This window comes from Acanthaster planci, linkage group LG19 (genome assembly GCF_054643075.1).
Source record: "Acanthaster planci isolate LZ-2023a linkage group LG19, COTS_SCS, whole genome shotgun sequence".
NCBI lineage: Eukaryota > Metazoa > Echinodermata > Asteroidea > Valvatida > Acanthasteridae > Acanthaster > Acanthaster planci.
Window position 1 is genome coordinate 10,043,680 of NC_141795.1, and position 23,430 is coordinate 10,067,109.

The window sequence follows — 23,430 nt, forward strand, 5'->3', positions numbered from 1 at the left end:
ATAATGACAAGCAAGTCTTTCTCTGAATACAGAAAATCAAAACATAGTTCACTTTAAACACTTCGATTCTTGCCATTTTCAGATTTTCTGAGTTGAATATGTTTTCCTGATGTACGTATTTAAAAAGTGCAAAAAACCTTGGCATAATACTGTGTACACAAACAAATAACTCAAAACCAGCTATGAAGTTTTGTCCACCACTGACCAAAAGCCCAGGGCTTCAGCAAATAAAGTCAATTCCTTTGCTATTGGAGACTGTCTCGGCCCTTTGATGCAGCGTTCCACTAAGTTAATTAAATCATTACACGGACAACCAGGTGGAAAATTGATTATACCACACTAGATTTGCAAATTGGAACTCCCTCTGGAGAAAATCAGTGAATTCTGTTAAGTAGGATGATGGCATGCAGTTTGGAGCTGCCACCTGAGGTCACTTTGAAAATTGTGGACGGGTCAAAGGAACTGAATTTACATCATACACATCAACATGCCGTAGGCGATTAGCGTATCGTTATAGGATTATACTGTGGCATTTTTATCGCCTTGAAAGGCAGGGGAAAACATGCTTCAGTTGATTTCTTGTGTGTACCACCATGGATAAAAGCTTGGGCTTGGTTTATGTAAAAAAATGGTGCTAATGTAACAAAGGTTTACCACAACACCATGCGAATTTCGTCTATGAATGCTCCGTTCGACGGTCGTAAAGAACTGAAGGGAATCCGAGCTGTTCAAAGTTGGGAGCGTTAGTAGAATAACTGGGAGCAGTTATGCTCTGAGGGGATGGCAAGCTAGTTGGGCCTTTAAAGCTGTCTTGGCGCCAGGTTATTTGGTGAAGACCTATTTGGTCACCAAGCTTTTGGGGTGCCGGGCTGCTTTGAGGCCAAGCCATTATGATGCCAAGCAACATGGGCTCTACGCGACTGGAGTGTCGAGCGTTTTGGTTGGCAACCTACTTGGGCTCTTCTAGAATCATGTGCTCTTCGAGCGCTAAACAATTTGAATTGTCCCCCACCTGCATAGTTTTGTCGAACCACCTGTTGCCGCTGTTGAGTGCCGTCCCGCCCCCGTGTAGCATCTGATGGGCTAACGGCTCGTCGTCTGCATCCATAGGTTTGCCCACCTCGGCCGGGGGATGTCCCATGTTGGCGTCCAGACTAAGAACGAATATGCAACGTTCGATCATGTCTAGGGAATCGCGGTTTGTTGAGTCTAGATGTGGGAAGAATAGAACCTAAAATCTAAATCACGACAATAACGGTTAGCAAAAGCAAAAGTACACGGTAAATCCTGTTCACAATTATCACTACTTATTTTCGATAATACAGAAGTAACTTTCAGTCATTCTCAGATGACAGGGCAGAAACCGGTAGGGCTGTAACAGGATTACACCAACTGCATGCTCTTATATTTTATAACAATGACGTAAAGCTTGAATGAAGAATGCCGGAATATAATAAAACATGGCAGATAATGTATCATTTCAAATCAATCAGTTAAGTAAGAGGCGAATAAAACAAAAATCAATTCCTTTGTGATCCAAAGTCGCCCGATACGGATTTGAACGTTAACTGTTCTAACTAATGAAGAGAAAAGTTACAGAGCGCCCTCAATAGTTCGTTTTTTGCACCTGAATGCCTCCCCAATCACGTTTAAAGACTATATTTTTTACTAGAATGCCTGTCAGTTTTGCTGTTAAAGTGCGTTTGGTGAGATTTGGGAGTACAACCTTTGGCCTTAATCTGGGACAATCGTCGTTACACGTTTATCTAAAGGGTAGCTGCAATCAGTGTTTTTGTTACAAACCTGTAAAATGCACCTTTATACCTCAATAAACCTTATTTTAAACTTTGGTTTCACTATTTCAAAGGGTATTTTAATGCCTTTTTGGTTTTTATGCTAATGAGTGTTTGCATATTTATGAACAAAACGTCATCTCAGGAAGAAGCCTCAATGTTACATTGGTCTGTACACAAAAAGGTTCTGCGTTTTTTGTAGATTTTCCTGGACTAAGTTTTCTCTTCTTTGCTGATTCATTGTATTTAAGAAACCATCAATCCCTCTCTCAGAAATGTTTTGAGTAAGTAGATTCTTGGTTCACAATTTGAACAGAAATACCTATGTACTGAACCGTGTCTCCCCAAGATGACTTCACAGCAAAAGTACCCTCAGTTGTCTGGGAAAACATGGATAATTTTGATTGTTTAAAAGTGTGCACTTTTCAATGCATTTAACCAAATAAGAATGTGCAAGAGTTTTCATACATTGAAGAAAAGTACAAAGATGCTGGAAAATTGTGTCGAAGAAAAATTCATTGCAGCTACACTTTAAGTCATTGTCCAGTGGATGCATGTATGTGCATTCCAGTGAATTTGATTACTTGCGTTTTATTTTCTTTTTATTCCACAGTCACCATGTTTCCTGTTCCATGTTGCAAAGATCTCGCCCCTGGTTTCAATCCACCCTTTGTGTTATTTATTCACAGTTTCTTCCAGATTAGTATGTCACCCCCAAATTATTATGGTCAATTGCAGGTCTTAAATCTCTGGATTTCTGATTATCAGGGCATCATCTATACAGACAGTTTTCTTCATTAAGTCATCCTGCTTGTTAGTTGCTATAAGGTTGTTGTGTTACCCTTTTAGGCCATGCTTCCTCTTCAAAGTGAACCCATTCACTTCTTCACACGTATGCACCTGTAGCAAATCTCTTTTTTTAGTTTGTGAGGCTTTGAAAGCCACCCTGACGAAACTCAAAGTCATCGACAGTATGCTCTGTCCGAAACATGGTGGTACCAAAAACTTCAATACAATATACAAACTCACTTCAATATACAAACGTTCAAAAAATCTCATCTTATAATGACTGCTTACATTAAAACTTCTGCACCAATTACACGAGTTAAATCGGGACTTGGTACCAGTCCCTATAATTTTTCATAATTAGGATAAGTTCCTTATGCGTTTCTTGCTCATGTGATAATTAAGCTGTGATATGAATTTGACACGTCATAAGAAACATTTAGCGAGAGCCAGCCGAGACAAATGTGTGACTGAGGGGCAAACTCAATTGGCATGGCTATTCCCCCCTTTTAATATTCATTTTAACTTTGGGTTTTCATATTTGATCCTACTAAAAAGAAGCATCAATTTTCAGCTCAAACTGTTCAGTTCGTGTAAGCAGTACATGAGGGCCTTCAGGTATTCAACGTGTCCACACGCAAAGAAGTTTATTGAAACTCCATCGCCTTATATGGTATCATTACGACAAAAAGTAATCGACTGCAGTGAAGCCAGCCACGTCGTCCACTACTAAATACAGTAAATTCACATAGTAAATACGAACGATGCATGAACAAAATTACTTAACCAATCCTTGTGCCGATAAAGCTTCTACATCACTCCCGCCTAATGGAATTGCCAGTACGTCATCATATCCCCAAACGTGATTTATACCGATCTCTTTGCTTCCGTGTCTCCTAGTAAAGTTTTCCGTTCACAGAAGACTGTAAAAAAAGACCCACGTTTGCATCGCCTTAAGCACCCGCAGCATGACTTGATTAATATTTGCTACTTCCGGATCCTCCCTCTGAGCTTATAATATATAGCTTGCTTGCGGCACATTCAATCAGCAAGTAGCCTGTCAAGGTAAAGTGGTAGGGATAGTAGAATGTAGATAAATATATTGCTATTTGTCTTTGGCACTTAAGCCCGGGACGACCGCGTGTCCTAGATTCGTCTTTGTCAAATGCAGCAGCTTAGCAACTCACATACCCCTGCGGTTCATTTGAAGTGTATCGCAGGCTTCAAGATGAGGAAAAAAATTTTCCGATGACAGTGCCATCATAGTAACACAAAACATGAGAAAGATAAGAAAATTAAGAAAATAAAACTAAATATATAACTAGATAAGACAATTTATATATGAAATTTTATTTTTAAAAATACGGGGAAATCGCAAAGCCATTGGCCAGCACAAAAATTCCAAGTCAAATTGCATACAACACGTAATTCCTTGGGTAATCTTGGCTTTGGATCTTGGCTTAGAGGTTACTTAAAACCATGCTCGTGGAGACCATTAAAAACACGAGAGCTGCGCCTTGTTTGAATCTAATCTGGGTGACCGTGATGTATCGAACTCCACATTTTTCCCAGACCTTTTCAATCGATCACACAGGTGAAAACAAACCCAGGCTCTCATGCGTTTGTGCTCCTTTTCAAGTGATTATCCAGAGAAAACACGCTTTGACACAGATAAGTTAACTGCACGACATACAAAATGAACAGTGCCATACTGAATGTGCATTCATTAGACAGGTAAATCACGTTAAGTCTTCGAACAGAATTATTCCGTGGTCATAAATAATTGTACAGAATAAAATTATCATGCTTACGAAAGCTTCAGTCTTGAAAAAAGCCTTTGATTTCCATTTGTTTCCCTAACAGTAACGTCAGTACCGGTATTTTTCTTCCAATTTATTCTATTGTCATAAACTGTGAAAGAAAATTGCCCTTCACAAAAGCTTCAGTTTTTGGAAAAATTGCCTTTGAAATCATACTCGTTGATACACAACGTGTAGTCTATGTGAAAACAGCGCGCTCGAACGCGGAGGTTACACAGAGTAGAACGGGTAAATACTCATATTACACAATGTGTACATCTGGATTCGAGGTATCACACATAGTTGGTCAACAGCATGTTATATTCTGAGGGAATTCTTTCTACCTGGCAACCTGTAACGGCAAGGCTGTTTTAGTCCCCTTTTACATATTTCTCAACTATTTTTCAATCTTGAGTCATTGCCGATGTTTAATGATGATGGGAAAGAGAATTCAAGGTTGTAAATCTGTAAATTGTAAATCTTGTGGCACGAGTCAACTCATTTCGATATAATGACTCGAGTTGAGTCATTTACCTGTTGGGTCTCGAGTCGCCAGATATTGTGGCTTGAGTCGGACTCAAATCTGGACTGGACGGATCCAGACAGGCTTTGCAAGAAGGCTGTCATTCATCACATACAAATTACATACTAATTACTGGAGTCAATGACTCGACTGGAGTCCGACTTGAGTCACAATTTATGGCGACTCGACTCCAGTTCCGACTGGTACATGACTCTAGTCAAGTCCCCTATCAGAAGACTGGATTCGATTGCAAGCTAACAAGACTCAAGTCGGGACTCGAGAAAACCGCTCAACGAGAAATAGTTGCCATCAGACGGTGCTGGTTTATCGTGCTCGCGTTGTCACAAATACAGTACGGTATCCTACCCATACCCTACATACCAATAATAGCGGCTGTTGCCCGTCCTCCACAGTGCAACAAACAAACACCATGTCCTGGACCAACACCATGTGGTTCAGTAGCAGGTATTGCTAACCGGGAACCTGACTTAGAGAGCATTTCTTAATTTGTGATGTCATCTTTGTCTTGGCAATTTCTTATTATTCTAGACTCTTGGTGGAACGCCGGCTACATTTTACCGCCTGATTCACACAATATTGTGCCTTTATTTCAAAACACAAATGGACATTTACATACAAGAAATTGATGGGATTTCAAGCTATTCATGGTGACAGGCGACTAAGATGGAAAGCTTGCGGTAAGACACGTCTCCTGACGACGGACAGAGCACACTGTCCGAAACGTTGAGCCTCTCCGGTTCTTATCAGAACCACACAGACTCAAAAAGAGATATTGCATGGTGCTTACCGCAAGCTTTCCATCTTAATACAAGAAATTGTCCGTCATTGAACGGCAATAACTGGCACCTATTTTATTTCCATGAGGAGTAACATGTGGTGTCACCAAATGTATTAGCTCTGATGAGAATAGAAATACCCCCAAAAGTAACATGTTCTTTTGTGTTTATATGTTGTATTGTGGTTTTTTTTTATTTATGACTCTATTTGACTCGAGCTGAATACTTGACTCAATTGACTTCTTTACATTATGTCTGGTATCGGCTCGAGACACTACATTAACGGACTCAATTTAATCGACTCCTGGCCATTTCACCATCGCAAACATTCCAGACCGGTGCATGCACTGTTCAATTTGCATATTCTCCTCTGCTGCTTTGGAATTCATGAATTTTGTACCAAACTGCAATACCCTCATGATCACTTTCAGCGGTTACACGATACATGTATTTTGTTCGCCCGATTTTCTTTTTCAGGTACTTTGAAGCTCAATTACAATCAATTAACAGGGATGCAGTGGTCGCCCACTTACCTTTAATTAGCCTTTTTCTAGCCTTGGCCCACTCTATTCGGCCCATTGTCGTCAGCAAACCCACAGGGTGAGATGCAGGGTGCTGGTGCGATACATCCACGATACGTTTCAACTGACTGAGAAGGTCTTGCTCACTTAACCGCTTGAAATTGACAATAACGTCCAGTACAAAAAACTACGAAGAAAGGCACAAGACAATGAAAATGTCATCGACAACATTTTGCCAGCACCAAGAACACTTTGTGCTCGTCTTGGTAGTTAATGGGAGCGCTAGAGGTCATTTATCTGGAAGGCGGAATGCCTTACATTACATTAACTTGAAAGCTCCATTCTTAAGTCTATGTACTTGTCAGTTGCATTTGTATTTGTCGGTCTAGTTATTTTATCGGTAGATTTTTTAAAATCTCTCTTGATGAGACGCTATATATTACTTCAAAGAGACTTTCATTACAAAATCCAGAAAAATACATTTGACAGTTTTGTATACTTCCCAAGATTTCGATATGAATTAAACAATCACAACCAAGGAAAATTCAGCTTATCACTTACTAATCAAACCTGAGTAAAAAGGTGTATGTACTGTGTCATACAGTGAATAAGTGAGGAAGCTGTACCTAGAGGCTTCCTTCACAGACAGGAAATAGTTCTCAGAATACAATTCTCAGATCAAAATATAAAAATGAGCAAAAAACGCTTTGCATCAGAACAAAATTTGTTATACCCAGCAAGAAATGAGACCGAGGGGTACCCCCCCAACATGTCCAATCCCTATACACATTCCAGACGATTGTTACTTAACAAATCCCCCAAGATTCCTGAAAGGAATTCCCCAGATTCCTGCGAGACAATGACCAACACAAAGCAGGGGGGGTTCTCTCCGTCTCATACCTTGCTGCATATAAAATTTGTCCACAATTCTTGACGTAGATGGGTGCCGTTACCTCCAAGATATCCTGACGGCAATGTCTATGAAGCTGAAAGTCTATGCGTTTATATGTCTCTGATAGCGCCGTACTAACGACATTGACATCTGAAAATTGACCAAGATCGGCGTTCATTATACTTTTACACTGCCAGTCTCTTTCAACAAAACAAGCCATGCCACGTGACTGCAACGCCATTTACGCCAATTATAATTAATTCTTACATACCCAACCCTTTTTGATGTTCGATACTTCCAACTTTCGGCAAGTCAGCCGAAACAGCTATTGCTTTCCTTATTATTGGCTTTTTAGAAGGGAAGTGCTTTAGACGAGCATTGACTTGGCATGATGATGACGTCATAATGTGACAAGTCACGTGACATAAAAAGTGCACTCTTCAAAGCACTGTATCTGGTGAAGTACATTGTCCATTGGGTTCAAATCTTCCAGATATCTTAGAAGGGGTTCGTTTTAGACAAAAAATTGATTTGATGTGAAAATGACGTCATTTTGTAACAAGTCACGTGACAAAAGGTGCACTCTTCAAAGCGCTATACGTCTCGGAGTGCATGCCTGATTGGGTTAAAACCCTGCTGATATCTTGAATGAAAGTGTTTTAGGCAAACATTGACACCATGCTATAATGACGTCATCAGGTGAAGTCACGTGACATTAAAGGGCACTATTTAAGACTCTACATTTCCTAAAGCGTATTTCTTTTGGGGTTCATACCTTGCAGATACCTTGACAGTGAAGTGATTTAGACGATTATTTACCTTATGTGGTGATGACGTCATCAGGTGACAAAGTCATGTTTCACTGTTTAAAGCCCTCAATCTTCTAAAGTACATATCCCATCGAGTTGAAACTTTGCAGATAATAAGAAAAGGAAGTGTTTCAGTCGATGTTTTTTTTTTACCTGATGTGGTGATGACGTCATTTTGCAGTGCGACAAGTAACTGCACACTGTATTTCGTGACATACATGATCTTGCAGATATCTTGAAAGAGGAGGGCTTTAGACGAACATTGAACTTATGTGATGATGACGTCATCATGTGACAAGTCACGTGACATTAAAGGTACTTCTTTAGAGGCCTATATCTCGTGAACTACAATACTACATGTCTGATTGGGTTGAAATTTGATAGATAGCTAGCATGGAAGTGTTATATAGAAGATGACATGATGTGAAGGGTGCAAACTTTAATTCGTTTTATCTCCTAATGTCCGAAAGGGTTTGAATATTTCGTCGTAACAGGGTTGCCCAAAATATTATTAGAAACTTTGGGAATTTTGTGTAGCTCTTGGATAGATGTTTGATTAAGAAGTGAGAAATCCGAATGTGGTAGTATCTCAAATGAAGAAATGCCCTTTTCTTAAGAAAAAAGGAAATGCCAAAAAGCCCTTCGCTCTCTTCTTCTTCTTCAGACAGACAAAACTTCCAGTTTGGTCATTTACGTTTTGGATAACTAGAATAACGGGCTGTAACTTTATGATACCTATGAGTTGCAACGACACACCGTAGGCATGTCGTGTTTCGTTGCGTTTTCGCGGAATGAGTATACCAGGCAAGATCACGGAAGGACACGGAAGGAGTTACAACTCTGGCACATCAAAGTGTTCGATGATCATCACCGCCCGGTCAGACGAACAATAGTAAATATTCCATTATAAGGAGTGATCGTACGTGAGAATTCATAAAATACCTTATTGTGTAAATTCCGTAATAAAAATGATTCAAATAAAACACAATGTCTTGTAAACAACTTGGCTATTTATTACCAGAAGAAAGCGTTCGATAACTGCACATGAACACTTCGGGTACACAGCTAAAAACGCAACTGTGCATGCATTAAATTTGATGTTGTCAGACCAATACCGAGCACCAACGATGGCATGAATATTCAACATCTTATACTGCAGTACACAACATTTTAAGGATGCAGATTACCAGCGAAAAAAAATCGTCGATGGTCTTGGGGTAAAGGGGGTTGTATGGTTGTGAAACAGATGGTGGGTAGCATGCCTTCGCTTCGCTCTGGCGGGCATGCCAGAAAGCGGTAATTGGCCAGATGTTATAGCCCAGGAAGTTCAAGCTCCTTCTGTGTCCTTCCTCCATGGCAAGATATGGGTCCGAGGGGTACCCCCCCACACACACCCATATAACCCATCCAAGCCCAAAAGACACTCTAGACTGGTGGTACCTAACACATGCCCCTAGATGTCTGAAAAAAATTCCCGAAATTCCGATCAGACAATGACAAACACAAAAGGGGGTTCTCTCCGTCCTATATCTTGTTAGATTGTAACCTCAGGCTTACCTGATTATTGCATGCGACGATGATATGTTCTGGTTCAGGCATTACACTGCTAGAGGGTGAAACTAGGCTGTCTTTTACCTCGCCTGGAACGCGATACGACGAGAACAGCCGGTAGTATTGCTCCATACATAATGGTTGACCAGGCTTGTGATGCCGTACCCTGTCAACCGGCAGAGCTCGTCTAGTTATACAACAGAAACAAAAACTATCACCGATATGTCTATTAAAAGGTTTTACCTTATCCAGGTCTTGTGTGGGTCCATGGGAGCAAAATGATTTTTTTGAAACGACTATACAACTTATTCGTAACAGAATCCCCTGCCAAGGAAGGTGGTGGCCCGATTTTCGATATTTTGTCGCTTTAGATTTCAAAAAACAGTGGGGGCCGAGTGGCTGGCTCGCTGGGTTTTTTTTTTTAGGTCTTTTTTTTTTACAATCGTACTTAGATTGCTTCGTCAACAAATCCAGTCTGCCGATTTCTTAAACGTCAAGTGCGCAACACTTCATCTACCGCGGACTGCAGCTCCAACCAGGCAGCCAGTCGTTAATCCCATAAATTAATTGACTCTATGAGCCGGAAAGCAATCAATAGATTCAATTACAGTAATGGGCTGAGAAATGCTACGCAAGATTCATAATGATTTTGGGGGTCGTTTCGAACATTGCGATGCGTCATAGTTTGAAGGGGTTTTTAGACGAGAACATATGGCTCCTATATCGTGCGTGGAATAATTGCACTGACACAAAAAGTGAATGGGCAAACAAGTTTACTTACGCATCAATTATGACTTTGTAATCCAGTATGCCAGATATTAGTTTTGCTGCAAATCTACAGAAATAAAGAAGCGGTCAAAATCTGTTGTCAATGTCCTTTTTTTAAATGTTAAATTAGGCAACTCAAACGCACGTCAACATTTTCAACTGCGAGATCTTCAAAAATCTTAAACGTCTAATCACGCTGACGCATAGGGCAGAGAGAGTGAGTTTAAAAAAATGTCATTTGAATGCCCACTGAAGATCTATGATAATTAACATATTTGTGATTTTAAATAACCTTTATCAATTAATTAACAATTGTCTGTAATCATGAAGACTGTACACAAGGAGACAATTAGATTGTACATGAACTAGAGTAGTAAAATAAGTCACTTCCTTTTAAGTGGAAAGGCGGTTTTAATTAGTACGTTTAAAGCCAGACAAGGTCCTTGGGACCAAAAGTAACCGAGCCCAAGCTACTTTTGTTTCTATTCATAAATACCTCTTAGGGTAGAAAAGCGAAATAAAGTCGAAAATTAACTTTCTGCAATGGTTTCACTCACCACTAGTATCGTACATTTTCGAAAACACCCCTCCAGCTTTAGAAATAGTAATATGCCTCACGCGCGCAGGACTAATCTCCTGAGAGACTAGTCCGAAGGGACACTATTTTTGAAATGACACCTCATGCAACAATGTCTGACAATACACCCTCATACGCTTTCCCCGCCACGTGGTTGGCATTTTGCCAGGTTCCCCCAATGTAACGGAGCTCCGATCCGTTACACGCTTTCAGCCTGGTTTCCATATCGACGTAAAAAACACAGAGGGCAACACAATCAAGACACAAAGTACAACGCAGACAAATGGAAACCTGTCAAACGGAAGTGTCGCCGATAACGCAAATCAGCCCCAGACGGATCAGCAAAGTTGAGCCCCGTTCAACTTTGCCGACTGTCTGCGTTGAGTGGCTGAGTAGGCCTGTGCAAACACGCACACTGGCATGACGGGCGTACAACGATGTTTCTCTCGCTGGGTATAACTAATTTTGTTCATTTTCTCCTTATTACTAGCACATGCAGCCCTAATCGTCAACAAAATAGCTGACCATTAACAAATTACATCAAACTAGACTATCAGTTTGGCTTCAAGATGAGACATTGCCACCTAAAAAAGGCATTTTGGGCGAAAATGTTCCGAGTTTCGGGCGCCATTTTGTTATATTGTTTGGGTAGAGTGACGTCACATTGCGTCTCATCCACATCTTGCAAACCGTCTGCATTACAACTGACCATGTGGAAACCAGACTTTACTTGTACAAATCATGTGGCTCTTACCGCTACGGCTCTTACCCCTACGGGCATTTTCAGCACACGGCAATTTTTTTTATCATTAGCCGCACAAAGTGTGTATGAACATTGCAACGAGCCAAACACTGTAGACAATGGATGCATATATTTACTCTAGCTTTCGGTGGGCAACTGCAGACTTAAACGGTTGGGATTGATTTGGGGAGGATTTCTGATGATTTGAAAGTCTTTTCGCTATAACTTCCGGTCTGATGACGTCATTAGCCCGACTTTTTTAACGAAAAGTTGAAGACGTTAGGGTTATTGTATTTACCAATTTTCAAGCCATTCCAACAAACATTACCACCTCTTCAAAATAGATTTGTAAAATTTTTCTACCAAACAGTAGAGGGCGCTCGAGTGTTGCATGACGTCACAGGTGCACGTTTAGAGGAATATTATTGGTTCGGAGACTAACACCGTTGACGTGTTTAGATAACTTGTTCCATAGGGATGAAGCACTGAAGCAAACGATCTCTTTCTCCAAGATCACTTAGAGGAGACATGGCCCACGAGGAGTTTATTGTTAGATCTCATGTTATCCCGATTAGACGAACGCAGTTGAATGAGGTCCGAAAGGTAAGAAGGGAGTATACCGCCACTGTTTTGAAAGTAATTAGGTCCTTCAAAGGCAGCCAATGAAGATTTCTCTAGACTGGAATGATGTGTTGGGTTATCTTAGTCCTAGTGACAATCCCAGCCGCAACATTCTGGAGACAGTCAGACGACTTGACTGTTTTTGCGGTAAATTGTACAGTAATGAGTTTCCCATACCAAGGCGATTGGTGACACAGACGAGGGTAAGCTTCTCATTGGCGTCCTGCGTGAGATATTTTCTGGTCGGTCCCATATTGCGTAAATGAAGTGATGAAGTCCAGCAAACTGAGGAAATGCTGGCTTTGTATGACACTGTAGAATAAAAAATGGCTCCCGGATTGCGAACTTCAAGTGATGCACAGACATGAAAATATCAATTTTATTGCGTATCAATATCAATTTTATGAGCCAACGATGATAAACTCAGTTTATTGAACCAATAATGATAAACTTCATTTAGCTTTAAGAAGTTGATACACATCCAGTCACAGATCTCATCTATAAACGGCTCCAGTTGATGAACTGCCATTTCTGCTCTGCTTTGAGTGGGGGTGAAGTGGACATAGATTTGGGTGTTTTTTGCATAAAGATGGTAAGGAAGACCTTACATGTTGATGATGCTTCCAAGAGGAAAAATGAGCGAAAAAAGCACAGGTCCAAAACAGATGCTTGAGGAACTCCTGATGCGAGAATCTTGGAAGCGGGGATGAATACTTGTCATGAATCTGTAGTCATTGTGACCAATTAGTGAGGTAAGATCGGAACAAGCTAAATGCTGTACCATCAAAGCCAAGGTGCTGAACTTTATCCATGGCAGTCAATGTGTCGTTCTGAACTCTAATCAGTGCAGTTTCAATGCTGTGGTTAGGCCGGTAGGCAGATTGATACTTATTAACAAGACAGTTGTATCAGAGGGAAGATGACAATCTGACAAGTACCACGCGTTCAGTTTAGAGAAAGAAAGGGAAGGTTGGAGACTGGACGGTAGTTCTCATATCTCTTTAGGTCAAGGTTGTTGTTTTTTCAAGAGTGGACGTACAATGGCAGATATTAGTGATAGCTTTAGTGGCAATACCAGATGTGAGTGATTGGTTGACTATGCAGGATAATAATGGCACAATGCAATCTGTGCATTTCTTCAATTGATCTATTGGAATCGGGTCCAGACAACAATAATCTGGGTGGACATGCGGAGCTTTCAACTCCAATTCCAGTTGAGGCAGTCGTCGGAAAACTGTGACGGATCGCTTGCATCTTCTGCGTAAAGTGCTTGGAGAACCCGGAGGCAAGATGACCCTCAAATTTCATGGAAGCAAGTACATGTACATTCAAATTTGTCTACGTGCGTGCCAACCGTCAGGCTCTATATACTGTCTAATACCAAAAATGGTGTAACTACACTTATCTTTACATAAATGGTTTGTAGTTCGTATAGTACAACATTACAAAATTAATAATACGGCATAATTATCTCAACATATGTTGTTGTTGTTGTTGATGTTGTTGTTGTTAATTATCACAAGAGCGAGTGGAACATGAATAACGTAGTGCTTCTGTGTCCCGTATCCGCTCCGAGTGCAACAAAAGAGGGCGTGTTTTTGTACTCTCTGTGCACAGCAACTTCAGCCGTGCATTTTGAGGGGGTCCTTTTGGCACAAAAGGTTTCCATATGAAGATAATATTAAACAATTATGTTATTTCAAAGCACTACGTTTTATTCAATTAACAATTGACCAAACGGGCGTAACAACAGGGGTGTGTGTGGGTGCGGCACCCCTGCTCCGATAATGAATTCCAGTCGGTAAATAAAGCTCCAATCGGAATATAATCCAAAATTAAAACATTAATGATATACGTTGGTCGATGGTATTTCCCCTATGCATGAAATGTATTGTACCACTGATCACTTTGTGACAAATCGGCAATTTGACGACACATTTCGCGCGTTATGATTGGCCAACGCGTTACAAACTCTTGGTGGTGCACTATTTTGAAACGCCCACAATGGCGCACGCGGCGTGTGCTACGAGATGTACCATAAAGTTCTACTTATGATCTCTATGGATATATAACCATTGATCTTCAGTCCCACAGACTGTATCCGACATCGATCACACCTTGCAACAGAATGAATTTGCAACCAAACTCAGGTGGCGCGTTTTGTGCAAGGAGGGTAAATACGTACTGTTCTGGCGGTCCTACCCCCTAACTTTTTTCCGATATGCCCACAGTGTTTTGTTTTTCACATTCTGGCCTTGTAAGAGTTTTTAAGTGATCTTAAAGGCTAACAGAAATAGAAAACGGTTAGTTAGTTGGTATTTCAAAATAAAAATATTCAACAGCATCATAAATTCAATGTTTACCCCAATAATCCTGACCCCAAAATGAATAAAAAAGATCCTGTGTTTCCCGCCCAGAAAAAAATCCCCTTTAGGCCGTTCGCGCTCCCCGGCTGATTTGATGACGTCATCGGCATCGTTTCAGTTTAACGTAGAAATTAAAAGACACAGTCTTAGCTAGTACAATGTTTGTCTGTGGGCCAAGCTACATCAAACACAACGTAGTCTATTGCAAGCGTGCAGTACTGCACGTACTGTGTGCAATCTTGCAATGTACATGTACACTGTACATGTAGGCGTTCTGACTTAAGGGTTAAGTCATGATTTCAAATGAAATGTCATCGCGCAAAAATGTGGCAAGTTTTCATTTGCAACAAAAAAGTACAGAAACATACCGCGCAGTCAACCTGATGAGAAAACTGGAGGACAGGGGTGAATTCAGGAATTTTTCATGACTGGTCAGCCCCATCAGATTTCTTTTATATCTGACAGTTGTAAACAGGCATGTTGTCTTTTTATGGTTACTATAATTATTTAATTATTGATTCTTACATGGAGGATTGTCACCACAGACTTGTCAGTAGCATCAAGAGGTTCCTAATTAACGCAAAGTGTACCTCTTTCTGTAAAAGCGAATGAGGCATCTACCTACCTTAGCCTTTGGCCCTCATCTTTGAAGTGCTGCTTCGGAAACACCATCCCTGGGTTCGAGTTGAGTGGAAGTGGCACATGATTGTTCAAGTACATGTCATCCAACCACCATCTGTTTGACTACAAAACAGGCGAAATTATTAAATGATACTTTGGGTGCCTGAAGATAGATAGTACACGTCCCCGCGAGTCTGTCTCTTTTTTTGTAAGGTATGCTTTGTGTGGACGAGTGTTGCAGTGAGCTGTCTAGAGTTACAACTAGCAGGGCGATAGACAAAGTAGACTTAACGCCGCAAGGAAATATCCAATCGTACGGAGTCCTAACTGATTATAAAGTTGGGAGTTAATAGAATTTTTCTAAAAGGGGATCCAAATTTCCAAATAAAAGGTAGGGAACTTTTCAGAACAACTGCAAAACAAAACCCAAAAACAAAGACACATGAGCAAAAATTAGAACAGGAACAAGAACGTAACACCAAACATATCAAACAATAATTACAAAGTCTACAACTAGAACTAACAAGAAGGACGTGAACATAACATGGTAAGAGGAAACCAGCTAAACAAAGACGGCACTGTAACTTAACTCACCCAGTTTGTTTGTGTTTCTGTATACTCCAAAAGCTTCTGGTGCAAGTACTCCCCCTGTCCTCCCGGCTTGGCAAACTCTTGCACCAGGCTCTTGGTGGTGGCGTACTGTGTCCTAGATACCGTTGCCGTTAGCGACTGCAGGTATGCAGCTAATGTATTGTGCAGAGGCGGCACCGGAAGACGTGGAAGAGGTTTCTGTAAGCGGTCAGAAAAAAAGTCCTTCTACCAAAAGATTTGTGTCAAATATATTGTAAGCTCTAGGTTGGTTCTTACCTGCAATCAAACTTTTATTAAATGGTACATCGTGCGCAAATCATTTTCAAATACAGTTCCTGAAGGAGCTGTAATTATTCGATTAGTAATTACCTGTTAGAAAAGGTCATACAGCAAATTAAGTTGTCATGTATAAACATGAATAAGCGTTGTGTGGTAACCAATAAAGACGCAACCTCATAACTTAATTGTTTAACTTACAATCAGAAGAAACTCTTCTTCCCAAATTTAAATTATCTAATTATGATACTCAGATCTTAGTTTGCTCTGATATTTGTAACCTTATAAAAAATCATCAGTCAAAGTGATCTTTAAAAGTGTTCCTTCAATGTTGTTCCTCAACTAACCTCTTGAAATGACAAAAACGTTATTATCGATTAAACTATTTTCTTATCCCTTGAAGGAATTACTTAAACTAGGGTAAGGCACATCAAGTGTGAGGCTTCAGGAAGGCGTCATATGCTTTGCTCACATAGAGCTATCCCACTCAGAAAGTAATTGATCAGAAAATGAGTTATTTGCTTCATTGCCACGTAATAGGGTTTAGCACCTTAACTTTCGCTTACTAATTGCTTTCAGATGCTTGGAGGTCGCTGTCATAAAATCTAAACAGACGAGTACAGAAGGGTAAGGTAGTAAGAATGTATAGCATTGAAATCACGAAAATTTCACTCCTTTCGTGGGTATTTGTCTCAGGAGGCCCGGCTTGTTGAGACAAGGTGAAGTTTATCACGAGGTTATCAATGTCTTGAGGAGGACGTTTTTATGGGACGGATCATTTCACATTAAGACAGCGACAGAACACATTTAATGAGATACCTTATGTAGTCAATGATAGAGGATAAAAAGGGTTAAAGACACCAGAATGACAATGCAGCTGCGTAATTGACATGTTTTCATTTTGTACAACATAAATATTTGTGATTCCTTGATTAATTAGTACACACAGGTGTGGAAGGTTTAGCGTTTGCAAGAAAGCTCAACATTCATGTTTTTACAGTAGGACTAAATTAGCCTTAATGTAGATCCATGGAGCATTTCAGCTAATTGTTTCCAGTAGTATTAAAGTTTGTGTGAATTTTGGTGGTTAAAGTGAAGAACACAAAATTGTGTTAACAGATGCCTAATGAAGAACTAAAAACAAACACAATCATTAGAGTTTAAAACACATCACGTTCTTAAGAACGTTTTCACTGAACGGACGGGTTAAAGTTTAACCTGAATCACATCTTCCAATTATTACAGAAAAAGAACAAAATGAAAGTGTTAATCAACCTAAACAATGGTACATGGTTATTAAAAACAATATTCATGTCTTGCTACTTCTAGATACAACGTTAGTATGACGTACTGCTTTCATTACCGAACTGGACCACGATGGCTTTTTGGTTAACATTTCCGTATTCTGAGGTGAACTATATTTGAAGATAATTACGAAAACACACAATTAAATCAACAGTAATAGCAAATATCGAACCTGTAGTTGTTTGCAAAATATCAGTAAAGATTTAGAACATCTTTAATATTTTTTCATATGGAAAATAACTTTTGAATGATACTCGTAATCATTTTGTTTAATTCGTTTTTCATTCTAGATGTTAAAATAATAAACTAGTTCCATGGTGTATGGACTAAGTATAGAATTTAAATAAAGTATCTAACGGACGCTTGTAAAAATCACACATTAGATGTACCCGTCTTTTTGACACATTTGTTTAAAAATGGGGTAGGTTCATTTAATTCATTTCATTATTATTTCGTACATCATCTAACAGCGCAGGCGCCAAAAACGGAATTTCATGAATGTCAAACATTACAAAAAAAATTACGTACAATCCTTACCCGAAGGGCTGGTTGAATCATTGTGAAAGAAGCCAGAAAAACCCGAAATAAACCCCACAAAAGAAACAGATCAGACATTCGAAGATGAAAGAGGCGTGTTTTCCCCAGTAAATTAATTAGTATAGCCCAACCAGAACTTTTTAATAGATACAACGTGACAGTTTTGAGTTCTCGCGATAGTTTTTCCTCAAGAATTCAAGCAATGTGGATAGGTTCAAGCAAGCACAGTTCGCTTATTGAAAGATCAAAGGCAATCATAATTTAGACGGGTTAGCTATAAACCAATCAAAGACACTTTCTAGTTCTTTATTAATATTATTGTAAAGGGAACTAAAATCTTTGTCAAAGTGGAACAAACTGGAAACATCTGCATATAATATTTAAGATAGCGCACTAGATGACTTATCATTATAAAAAATACATTGAAAAGGGTAGAAGCCCGAGCAAAGAGCCCTGTGGCACTTGACATAATTAAATAAGTGCCATTGAGGTAGAGAACCCATGTCGAAAACCATACTTGTTGTCCGAGATTAGGGAATGCTTTTCAAGAAATTATTGTGTTCTATTGTAAACAAGTTTTTCAAAATTCTTAGCGGAACAATATGTAAGCGGAGCCAGATCACCTGTTTTGAAAAGGGGGGTGACTTTGGCAATGTTTAATTTATCTGGGAAAATTCTTATTGATAAAGAGAAGTTGAAGATGGTACAAAGGGGATCACTTACACTGGTAGTAATAAGTTTGATTAACCCAGGTTTGACACCATCCATGAATTCGGAGACTTTGTCATTAATTTCAGTTTTACTTCTAGGATTAAGGAAAATAAAATTTTCGTTGGGCTCAGTCAAGAAATTTTGACAATTAACGTTAGTATGGGGAATTACTTTATTAAGAGAGGGACCTATTTGTTTGAAATAGTCATTAAAAGCATCTACTATGTCTTGAAAGATAGTTAAATGGTTACCACGAGTATTAAATTCGGAAGGGTACTTTTTGTGATCATTCTTATTCAGTAGTGAGTTGATGATGCACCAGGTTTTTAGCGCTTCTTTTAGCTTTTTTCAAAGGTTTCTTCATAGATTTTTGTGTTAGTAATTTTGAAATTAGTATTCAATTTGTTACAAAAGAGCTTGTACTTATTGGAATTGCTACGAGTCGGATTGCTTCGACATTTGTTTGTATTACTTATTTTTATACTTGATGGAGTTCAATACTCCACTAGTCATCCACGAATTATGCTTTCTAGGCGGCTTGGGTTTCTCTAAAGGAAGGTTTTCTCCGTATATTTTCGAAACTTGATTATTGAAATTATTAAGAATAAGGTTAGGGTTGTCTGAACGAGCAATGTTCCAGCTTGCATTGCTTAAATCGATTTTAAACCTCTCCAATATTTCCGGTGTAATGTGTCTGTCAAGAACGACATGCAATGTGTTTGTCAATAGCCCTAACGTTAAAGGACGATCGGGACTTGATACACAAGTGTCATTAAACAGGATACCACTCTCTTTGTGTCCGATACCATTAGATATGTTACCTATTAGAGTAGCGTTGTAGACGTTATACGAGTTGGTCTGTCTCTCAGTGGTAAATGCTGAAAAGAGCGTTTACGAAATTTTAAGTTGAATTATGATTATTATAATTCAATAAAGCGATGTTAAAATCACTCATGATGAATGACATTTTGCCTTCCTTATTTAAATAGGCTAGAATTTCGTCGAAAAAATCGTATTTAACCAACTTCAATGTGTCAGCTCATCCTGAAGCGCCCTCCTTAGAAGTATTCAACGTGTCCCATTTTATTTTGACAGAAAATCTCATTAAGTCGAAATGTAGGCCTACTGGCTCTTCAGCTCCCTTTAATCCTCCTACTGTAGAGTTCAAACGGCTTTTTACGTCTAAAACTACAGACTCCGCGGTTTGCTCTGTTGTGCATGTACATGTACACTATTTAAACAAAGTTATCATGCACGTGGACATAGAGACGCAGACAGCAGTGCCCAATTACACTCCACAATGATACGAAATCATTGATATGCATGTGAATGTAATGTACTTCATCGCGACTGACGCAAATACAGACGCAGACAAAGTCGGATCAAGTTCAAATTTAATTCGTCGATTGTCTGCGTTTTGGCCTACAAACACGCGCTGGAACGGTCCAACATGCTTACAAGGAAGTCTTCTGTCGCATGAGAATGGCATATTTAGCTCATTTCCCCTAACAAATAAGTGGAACTCAAAGTAGAACCTGAAACCTAAATCCTGATGGCACTTATTTAGGCATCCTAGAATTTGAAAATGATACCCAAAAGTTGAGAATTTCCACTATATTTCCCCACGAACCTTTTTAAAACTTGAACTCCGAAAAGGAATGTGTAAAATATTTGCTAGCTTATTAATTTATAGAAGCTGAAAACGGCTGATCTGAAAGAGCTCGATCGTGCCAGGAATTGACCATTTTCGCTAAAAATTCAAAATAGATGATTACCACGGCAACTAGATGTACTCCTGCATGCAGATGATAAGTTATGGCATGATACATGTATTGTGTTAATGTTTATGCAAAGACTTATTTGTTATAAACAATTTCAGTTTCAAAGACTAAAATGAAAGACCGCTTTTCAGTTCAATAAAAATTACACATTTAAAGCGCCATCTATTCAGAAGACTATTCTGAGGCGCTAATTATCAATATCCCTACACAAACACAACCGTGTTTGCCCTCACAGGTACCTATTTTTATAGGTGGGGAGAGGCACATAGGGTTAAAGTGACTTGCCCAAGATCACAACAGGCTGCCACCTGCGGAATTTGAACCCCTGACCCTATCATCGAAAGCTATAAACCCTAACCACTAGGCCACATGCCCTAAACAATAATAATCAGCACTTAGGAACAGTTTTAAATAGTCTAACTACTCAGTATTTGATTTGAAAAACAAACAAGACGACATGGGAACAATAAATATCGGACGTGAAAACAAATAAAAAATAAAAAAAATAAAATCACAATTCACAACATCAATCACCCCTCCGATGTCCAGTATCTCCATCCACTTATCAAGCACAGAGATAAGGTGCAGCACAGTAAATCTACTACTTATGAACCGTGCCGTAGTAAGTTTCAACTTGCTTAGCCAAATTGTTGCCATAATCGGCTTTGGCTTTTCTGGTTGGTATCAGATGAGAATCTGATTTCTCAGTGAGCAAAAGTCGTGATAAATATCACCCGACGTTGATTTAAAAATTTATTCCACAGTCGCTTCTTTTTAATTTACCAAGTGTTTTTCGGTCGAGGAGAATTTATAATATCTTCGTGCTCGACGGGTAACCTTCTTTTGTATACACTTGCTCTCCGCCTCCCTGAATCCGCAGTTGAACTTTTCCCATTGCCGGTTCACATTGTTTCAACAATCCTCAAACTCTAATGCCCAATCACTGTCCAACATTTCCTTCATTTCCTCATAGTTACCCTTTTCATTACTTCACCTCATTTGGGAGTCAAAGTCCTTGCGGATATCTGGAAAACTCTGAAAGTCAATTTCAATGACAGCATGATCACTTTTTGCGAGCGGTGCCGTACTGTTGATTCCTTTCTTCTCTGTCTCCCGTTTACTTCATGTTTACACCAATAAACTGGTTTGCTGCCAAGGCACCTAACCGGTAGTGACTCTTTTTTCATGTTTTGTTTGTTCTGTATATGTGTAAGTTTGGAAATTTTTCCATACATGTACTTAAGGGGACCTCAATGGAAATAAGTAAAGTAAAGAACTGTGAATATTATACCAGGGGCTATCTAGTTTGATTACCCACGGTTATGAAAACTTTTACTTTGACTTTGTAAACACTTGATGCAATCGCAGAAATTCTGAAATGATGCCGTCAAAGTCTTTCAGGGACAAGCTCTGGTTTCACCACCACCAACACATGCTCACACGTTGTTGTTCTTACGTAAGGAAACAATTTCGACGTGTTTTGGAGAGGGTTTCAGTACGAAATAATTCTTCCAAAAATAAAAGAACGTGATAAGATGAGCCCTTGTAAACTCCCCACAGGCAGGTAGCAATATCCGGAATCTCGCCGAGTGTGGTGTTGCCACAAAAAGCAAAAAAAAATATAAATCATATAATAGTTTTGGAGATCTGAAAGCAATTTTGAACATTTATGAAGGCAGTTTTCCTCTAAATAAATTTAAGTGCAAGGAAAACGTCATGTCATGGATGACTGATGGAATTATGAACTCAATTAAACTTAGAAACAAACGATACAAAAAATACTTCAGGAAACCAACCCCCTAATCGTTTTGTTACTTACGAATCAGTAATTATCATAACTGCTATCATTTAAGTAAGTAAAGCCGACTTTTCTAAGGATAAATTTGTAAAAGCTAAAAATAACGCTACAGATACTTGGGATATAATAACCTCATTACTGAAAAATAAAACATGTGTAAATGCTTCCCCAAATTAAAAATTCAGGGTCATTATGAAGATATCTGCCAAAACATTGCAAATGCTTTTAATTATTAATTAATTCAAGGAGGTAGGGCCTTCTCTGAACCGAAAAATTCTTTAAGATAAAATTTATTTCAAAACATATATGACAGATCCTTTTTTTTTAATCCCATACCTGAAACTAACGTTTATGCTATTGTCTCCAAATTAAAAAATAAGTCACCTAGTATTGATGGTATAAAGCCAAAGCTGATTAAATTTGTGATAACCCACAATGGCGATCCTTTATCATAACCCTATCCAAAATTGTCTTCCACAATTGGACAAACAAGTTCCCAAAGTCAATCCCATATTTAAAACTGGAGATCCCGCAGAGCTCAGTAAGTACTGCCCATTTTCTGTACTTACCTATTTCAAAAAAATCTTGAGAAAGCTATATATAACTGGACTATGGAATTTCTCGATAAATACACTCTTACTTCAGACAATCAGTACAGTTTTCGATTAAATTTTTCAACACCAATGGCTCTAATTGACTTCACATAAAAATAGTCAAAGGATTTAAAGATAATGTTTATTCTATAAGCATATTCTTAGATTTATCCAAAGCTCTTGACTCTATCAATCATGATATCCTTCTGATTTAAACCCTTTTCCTGTGGGGTACCTCAAGATTCCTTGCTAGGACCATTACTTTTTTGATATACATGTATATCAATGGCATCTCAAATATATCCAATTTGTTCTCTCGTTCATTTCATATGCAGATGACATCACTATTTTTATCGTCATAAAATATCTCGTCTCCCTCCTGAAATAGTCAACAATGAACTAAATAATACCTGTGACTAGTTCAAAGCGAATCTTCCTTCTCTAAATTCATCTATATGTAATTACTGATATTAGTATAACAGGAAAAATCAGAGTAACCTACCACACCTGAACATTGTATTAGACAAAACAGATGTGGAAAAAGTAAGTAACTTTCTGGGTGTTATTGTTGATGACAAATTGACTTTGAAATTTCACATTGATGAAATTGTGCCTGAAGTGTCTAAAAGTATAGGAGTGATTCTTAGACCTAGGCATATTGTTCCACTTGAA

At 39.0% G+C, this 23,430-nt stretch overlaps 1 protein-coding gene across 1 annotated transcript in view; it reads right to left on the bottom strand.

Annotated features, from left to right (window-relative positions):
* The window catches only part of chat (choline O-acetyltransferase), a 64,181-nt gene that overhangs the window by 11,566 nt on the left and 29,185 nt on the right, over positions 1-23,430 (bottom strand). The window contains exons 3-8 of the mRNA XM_022249081.2: positions 15,761-15,955; positions 15,171-15,289; positions 10,253-10,306; positions 9,478-9,658; positions 6,232-6,406; positions 1,013-1,209 (exon numbers count right to left, since the gene is read on the bottom strand). Coding sequence (XP_022104773.2) covers positions 1,013-1,209; positions 6,232-6,406; positions 9,478-9,658; positions 10,253-10,306; positions 15,171-15,289; positions 15,761-15,955 — 921 coding nt within the window. The remainder of the gene's footprint in view (positions 1-1,012; positions 1,210-6,231; positions 6,407-9,477; positions 9,659-10,252; positions 10,307-15,170; positions 15,290-15,760; positions 15,956-23,430) is intronic.